Source organism: Juglans microcarpa x Juglans regia, chromosome 3D, assembly GCF_004785595.1.
Source record: "Juglans microcarpa x Juglans regia isolate MS1-56 chromosome 3D, Jm3101_v1.0, whole genome shotgun sequence".
Classification (NCBI taxonomy): domain Eukaryota; kingdom Viridiplantae; phylum Streptophyta; class Magnoliopsida; order Fagales; family Juglandaceae; genus Juglans; species Juglans microcarpa x Juglans regia.
The window spans coordinates 13575445-13582688 of record NC_054598.1 but is presented as its reverse complement, the minus strand read 5'-3'; the positions used below and the strand labels follow the sequence as shown (position 1 = coordinate 13582688).

At 40.2% G+C, this 7244-nt stretch overlaps 1 protein-coding gene across 1 annotated transcript; it reads left to right on the top strand.

The window, feature by feature from the left end:
* The first annotated feature begins 4508 nt into the window (after nt 1-4508).
* LOC121255694 (probable inactive receptor kinase At1g27190) lies at nt 4509-6795 on the top strand. The gene has a single exon (XM_041156177.1). It carries the CDS (start codon nt 4733-4735, stop codon nt 6542-6544), a length of 1812 nt encoding a protein of 603 aa, XP_041012111.1. The 5' UTR covers nt 4509-4732; the 3' UTR covers nt 6545-6795.
* The last annotated feature ends 449 nt before the right edge of the window (nt 6796-7244 follow it).

Here is a 7244-nt window from a genome sequence, read left to right as displayed (position 1 = left end):
CTATAAAAAATCACTTATCTTCTATTTCTAGTGATAAACCTTGTCTTATATGTCCAATTGCTAAGCATCATAGACTTCCTTTCCCATTAGCACTCATAAAAGCAAAAAAATATTTGAGCTCATACACTGTGACATCTGGGGACCCAACTCAATTATAGCTTATGATGGTTCCAAGTACTTCCTAACAATTGTAGATGATTTTCTAGAAGTACTTGGATTTATTTACTCAAAACCAAGTCACATACTAGGCCTTGTATATAAGCTTTGTGCAACTTAGTAGAAACTCAGTTTTCTACCAAAGTTCAAATTCTAAGAAGTGATAATGGACTTGAATTTTAGATGATAGATTTTTTCAATAAAAAAGGAATTTCACACCATAAAACTTGTGTAGAGATTCCACAGCAAAATGACATTCTAGAGAGAAAGTACCAACATCTCTTAAACATTGCTCGAGCCATCAAAATACAGTCTAATCTCCCACAAAAATATTGGAGTGACTGTATTCTTACTGCAGCCTACATTATTAATAGGGTTCCTAGTCCACTACTGTCCAATAAGACACCATTCGAGCTCTTGTTTAATTCCCCCCCCCCCCCCCCCCCCCCCCCCCCCCCATGTTTTGCCTCAACACTATCTCAAAACAGAAAAAACCTTGATTCTCGAGGCAGGAAATGCATTTTCCTTGACTTCTCTTTTGGAGTCAAAGGATATAAACTCATTGATCTTGCCACCAATGCAATTTTTCTTTCTAGAGATGTCACCTTTTATGAGCATATATTTCCTTTTCATCATCAAAATTTTTTCTCACCCACTTCCAAGTTGCCAGTTTTTAATGATTCTTCATTTTCTCCTTCATATTCTTCTAATCCTATCCCTTTATCTTCTCTGACTTCTCCTCAAATAACCATCAATTCTATGCCATCACTTCCTCCATCTTCTCCATTATCAGCTCCATCCCTTGCCCCTAACTCTTCCTCTCCACCTGCTCTCAGAAGATCAACAAGAACCAGAAGAGCTCCTCAATATCTTCAAGAATTTCACTCTCAGCAGATTTATTCTATCTCACCTATTCAATCACCGGTTTCATCACCTCTTTCCTCAGGTATTTCATTTCCTTTATCTGCACCTCTCTCTTATGATAAATTATCACCTACTTTTTCATTATTTTCTACCAAAACCTGGGTCCTCACTGATTTACCCCTGGAAAAATTTCCATTGACTGTAAATATGTCTACAAAACTAAATACCACTTAAATGGCACTGTCGAGAGAAAAAAGTAGGTTAGTTGCTAGAGGTTTCACTCAACAAGAAGGTATAGACTACCATGAGACCTTTTCACCAGTTGTGAAAATGGTTACTGTCAGAACCCTTCTTACCTTAGTAGCTATCAAAGGATGGCACTTTCAATAGTTTGATGTAAACAATGCTTTCCTCCATGGTGACCTCCAAGAAGAAATCTATATGAAAAGACTCCCTGGCTATCACAAAGGCTCTCTGAGTCAAGTATGCAAACTGCTCAAAAGTCTTTATGGCCTGAAACAAGTTTCACTCCAATGGTATGACAAGTTTTCTCACTCCCTCATTCAGTTTGACTTCATTCAATCTAAGGTAGATTATAGCCTTTTTACTTATAGTAATGGTGACATTTTCGCAGCCCTTCTAGTCTATGTGGATGACATAGTCGTGGCTTGTAATTCCCTTCATTCTATTTTTGTTCTCAAAGCTTTTCTCAATCACCATTTCAAAATCAAAGACCTTGGGCCCTTAAAATATTTTCTTGGCATTGAGGTTGCAAGATCACCATCTGGTATCCATCTTTGCCAAAGAAAATATACATTAGACATCTTTGTAGATTCTGGTCATTTAGCCTCCAAACGTTTAAAAATTCCAATGGATCAAAACCACAAACTTAGCAAGTCCTCTGGTCTTCCTATACCTTATCCCACTGTTTATAGGCGCCTCATAAGCAGATTGCTATCCTAACATTAACTAGACCATATATTTGCTACCCCACTCATGTTCTTAGTCAGTTTTTAGATCATCCCACTTCCACTTACCTTGCAGCATCCTACAAAATTCTCAGATATATTAAAAATTCTCATGGCTAAGGCATTTTTTTTTATCTTCAACATCTTCAATCCACCTTAAAGGATATTGTGACTCAGACTGGGCACCTTGCCCTGACACAAGAAAATCTATCACCGGTTATTGCATTTTCTTAGGCCACTCCCTCATCTCTTGGCAAAAAAAAAAAAAAAAAAAAAAAAAACTGTTGTATCTAGATCTTCTGTTGAGGCAGAATATCGTGCCATGGCCTTCATCTCCACAGAATTTAATTGGCTTAGACAATTTTTTCTAACCTCTTTGTACTTCATCCACAAGCTGTTGACCTATATTGTGACAACCAAACTGCAATTCATATAGCAGCCAACCCTGTTTTCCATGAGAGAACCAAACATATTGAAGTGGACTGTCACCTTATCAGAGTCAAAATTCTTAAAGGCAGCATCAAGACTGCTCATGTTTCAACAAATTCTCAACTTGCTGACATATTCATAAAATCCTTACCCTCTTATCTTCTGTACTTACACCTTTCTAAGGGGAATAGTAAATTTATATTCTCCATCTTGCGGGGGTATTGGTGCAGCATGCATCACCACCTTCCACTACCCACTACACCAGTGTTGCTACAGCTGCCATTACATTTAGCACCAACAAGTGAAGATTCCTTTGTAAGTAAATTACTAGAAAGTCCCTCAAATGGATGAGGTGTCATGTACTTTTCTGTATTTACAAGATTAGTTAGTAAATTGTACAAATATTCTTATTCCTAGTCTATTAGATTACTTGCTATATATAGATAGCAGTACCTTGTAAAGAGTACACGGCATGAATGAAAGATAGTAGCATTTTTCATCAACTTTTCACTCTTGGCAATCCTTCCTTCTCTTCTTCTTTTTCTTCTTCCTTTTGCTTTTCTTTTTATTCTTACAAATATCCAGTCAAAATTAGATTATTAGGATCGAGCACTGTTTCTTACACTGCAATCGGCTCTCTCTCTCTCTCTCTCTCTCTCTCTCTCTCCCCTAGCTATTCAATTGCTTCACGAGAAGTTCAAACGTTCATTTGATTTTGGCAGATACGCGTCCGCGTCAGTTAGTAAAATAGAAACACCTAGCTAGCTTGTGGGCATGCATGCAAGATTCCTAACTGATCCTTTTCCTTTTTTTTCTTTTTTTTTTTTTTTTCCTTCTTCTTCTTTAGCTTTGCTTTCTAGCTTAATGCTTATCTCCCCACTGTTTATTAGAATCTCTCCGAGTGCTGATATTACATGATATATATAATGTCTGCAGGTAGTAATTTACAGTTGCATGGTCCCAAATTCTTCATCTTCATCGTCGTTATTCATGTATCCAACAACTGCATGTATGCCCAAACTCTAGATTTCAGCTTTTTCTGTCCATATTCTGTGCTGCTGTATGCCTTGTTTTCTTTGGTCAGATTCTGCAGCTGAACTACTTTTGAATTACTAAACATATATTATTATTAGCATCTCAGTCAACCCATAACGTACGACATGTTTCTTGTCCGAAGCTTACTTCAGCCGCAAATTAGAGCAGTGGATTACCCACCCTCGCCACGGGCCAGACCTGAGGATTTGAGTCCGATTTGTAACCCAAAACCTTGGGCTTCGGGCCCCTTGAAGGCGCTGAGCCCAACTATGAATGACAGAAATATATACATATTAATGAAATTCATTTTTTTTTAATTAGAAATCCATTTGTGCACAAATAATGTTGCAAGGACTGCTCAAAAAAAAAAAAAAAAAAAAAAAATGTTGCGAGGACTGATGTGCCAATGTCATCTTATCAAAGTCAACCGATTAATGTTGCTTGTGCTGGCAATGTCTTATGGGCTATGGTTTCTATAAATAATTCTTTGAATAAGGAAAATTATATGCATATTTATTATTAATAAGCTTTTAATAATTATATAACAGATATAGGAGACCAGTTCCAAGCCCAAACCTCTCACAATCATAGTATTAATTAAGCAAGTAAATCAGGTACAAACCTTCCCTGATAGGCAGATAGAGCCCAACTAAATTGGTAATTACCCAGCTTTCAAACTTCAACCCTCTATCTTTTAGCGAAATATTATTATTATTATTATTATTATGAATACACGTTGAATAAGGAACAACGTGTCTGTCACTAGAATCTAAAGACCTTCCAATTGGTTTGAATATATAATGATTTTAAATAAATAAAATAAAATATTATTATAATATTATTATAATTTTATAAAAATTAAATTATTTATTATATTTTATATAAAAATTTAAAAAATTATAAAAATAAGATGAGATAAAATGAGGTGTCATAGTTTATGGATTACCCTTCATATGCCTATGTAATTGCATACGTGTCGCTCTCCCCGCCCGCTTGAATATTAAACGTCGTCGCTTTTGTATTTCTCGATCCCAAAACAAATTCAAACAAGCAAATGAAAATCAACGGGCAGTCAAAAGCTGCATTCTCTGTGTGTTTGTGGGCTCACACCGTCATACTGTACCGAACGTAGTCGCTGGCCGCCATATCTCTATCGTCTCACCCTTATTCGCCGGTCTTCGCTACCGCCGCACCGCTGTAGCTCACAGCGCTAAGAAAGTGAAGAGAGAAGGGAAAGTCTAGACGAACCAGGTCACTGTAACTCTTTCAACTCTTGCGCCATGAAGATTGTGGTTCTTTTTTTAGCTTCAGTCTTGCTTTTGTGCTCGTTCCCGTGCAATTCCATCGAAGACGAAGTGATGTGCCTCGAGGGCGTGAAGCGCTCGCTCTCGGACCCGACGAACAAGCTCGGTTCTTGGACCTTCACCAACACCTCGGCTGCCATAATCTGCAAGCTGCAAGGGGTGACCTGCTGGAACGACAAGGAGACGCGCCTGCTCAGCCTCGAGCTCCCGTCGATGCAGCTTGCTGGTGGGTTACCGGAGTCCCTTAAGTACTGCCGGAACCTCCAGAACCTCGATCTGTCCGGTAATTCTCTCTCCGCCCCCATCCCTCCTCAACTCTGCCAATGGTTGCCCTACCTCGTGACCTTAGATCTCTCCTCCAACCGCCTATCTGGACCGATCCCTCCGGAGATAGCCGATTGCAAGTTCCTCAACACCTTGATTTTGAGCGGTAATCGTCTCTCTGGTTCGATCCCTTACGGCCTCGGCCGCCTGGATCGCTTGAAGACGTTCTCCGTGGCCAACAACGATCTTTCGGGTTCTATACCGTCAGATTTGGGGAAATTCGATGAATCGGTCTTTGATGGAAACGGTGGGCTCTGTGGAAAGCCCCTCGGGTCCAAGTGTGGTGGACTGACTAGCAAAAGCCTCGCTATTATCGTCGCCGCCGGTGTTATAGGTGCCGCCGGGTCTTTGTTTCTGGGGTTTTTGACTTGGTGGTGGTGCTTCGTCAGGACTGGGGAAAAGCGAGGCTACGGTGTGGGTAGTGGTGGTAGGGGTGATGGTAGCTGGGTCGAGCTGCTGAGGTCACACAAGCTTGTTCAAGTTTCTTTGTTTCAGAAACCACTCGTCAAAGTCAGGTTGGCGGATTTATTGGCGGCGACGAACAATTTCAACTCGGAACACATAGTGATCTCGACGAGAACGGGGGTTTCTTACAAGGCCGTGTTGCCGGACGGTTCGGCCCTCGCGATCAAGCGGCTTAATGCTTGTAATTTTGGCGAGAAGCAATTCCGGTCGGAGATGAACAGGTTGGGGCAGCTTAGGCATCCCAATTTGGTGCCGTTGTTGGGTTTTTGTGTGGTGGAGGAAGAGAAGCTTTTGGTTTACAAGCACATGTTTAACGGGACTTTGTACTCTCAGTTGCATGGAAGTGGCAATGCCAATAGTCAGTATGGTTTTCTGGACTGGCCGACGAGGCTGCGAATTGGTGTGGGTGCCGCCAGAGGACTTGCTTGGCTTCACCATGCATGTCAGCCACCGTATATGCACCAAAACATTAGCTCCGACGTGATTCTCCTCGATTATGACTTTGAAGCTCGTATATCGGATTTTGGTTTAGCGAGGATCGTGGCTTCTTGTGATTCTAGTGATAGCTCGTATGTGAATGGGGATTTGGGAGAGATTGGTTATTTGGCTCCCGAGTACTCGAGCACAATGGTTGCGTCGTTGAAGGGTGATGTCTTTGGTTTTGGGGTGGTGCTTTTGGAGTTGGCGACTGGGCAGAAGCCTCTTGATGTCACCAATGCAGGGGAAGGATATAAGGGAAATTTGGTGGATTGGATCGGTCAGTTGTTGGTCACTGGTGGGAGCAAGGATGCCATAGATAAAGCTCTCGGTGGAAAAGGTCATGATGATGAAATTCTGCAGTTAATGAGGATTGCGTGTACTTGTGTAGCATCTAGGCCAAAGGACAGACCTTCTATGTACCAGGTTTATGAGTCATTGAAGAACATGGCTGAGAGTCATGGTTTCTCCGACCAGTATGATGAATTTCCGGCTACCTTTGGCAGACAAGATCCTGCCTAGACCGAGTAGCCTTGGTTGGGAAAAGATGAAGAAGCACATAAGAATCCCTTGCGTGCTTTGAGAATTGCAGCATTGGGACGCATCTGCATTCTATGTTATGATCTGATAGGTATTTATAGCAATTGGTATGGTTTCCACTTGAAGACCATGATTCCCTGTTCCAATACATTTTTTTTTTTTTTGTATAAAACAGGCATTATGCACTGTAGCTTTTTATTGCAGAAAATCTGTGTTTCCGCTTTTGATAAAAATAGCCTCTGAATCATTATGGTTTATAAGATGCAGTTCTAAGACTTTTACCAGTTTAGTTAAAACAGAATGGTGTGCCTAATGCCTTACCCGCGCAAGGAAACTTCATTCAGCATTTAACCTGGTTCTGTTGCCACACATGATCAAGCTTGCTAAGCTCATCCCTGTAACCTAAGGGAAGGATGACTTCCCTTTAATTTTCTTCAATATATATAATGGATCCCTTTTTCCCTGCTTCCTGATGAAAGTTTTGTTAAGAACAAGTAGTTGGTAAATTATTGCATTGATTTAACTTGGAGTGGGTCACAAAGAAGTTTGGAAAACACTACTTCTACCGAGGATGTTCACCGACTTTTTGTACCGTTTTGCTTTTTATTTTTATTTTTCTTACTCAATGATTAAAAAAAATATTTTTTAATAAATTTATGATTTTTTTTTTAAAAAGTTTAAA

What these genes read in the sequence shown, in the direction of transcription:
- LOC121255694 (XM_041156177.1), top strand. Translation starts at nt 4,733, where the DNA reads ATGAAGATTGTGGTTCTTTTTTTAGCTTCAGTCTTGCTTTTGTGCTCG.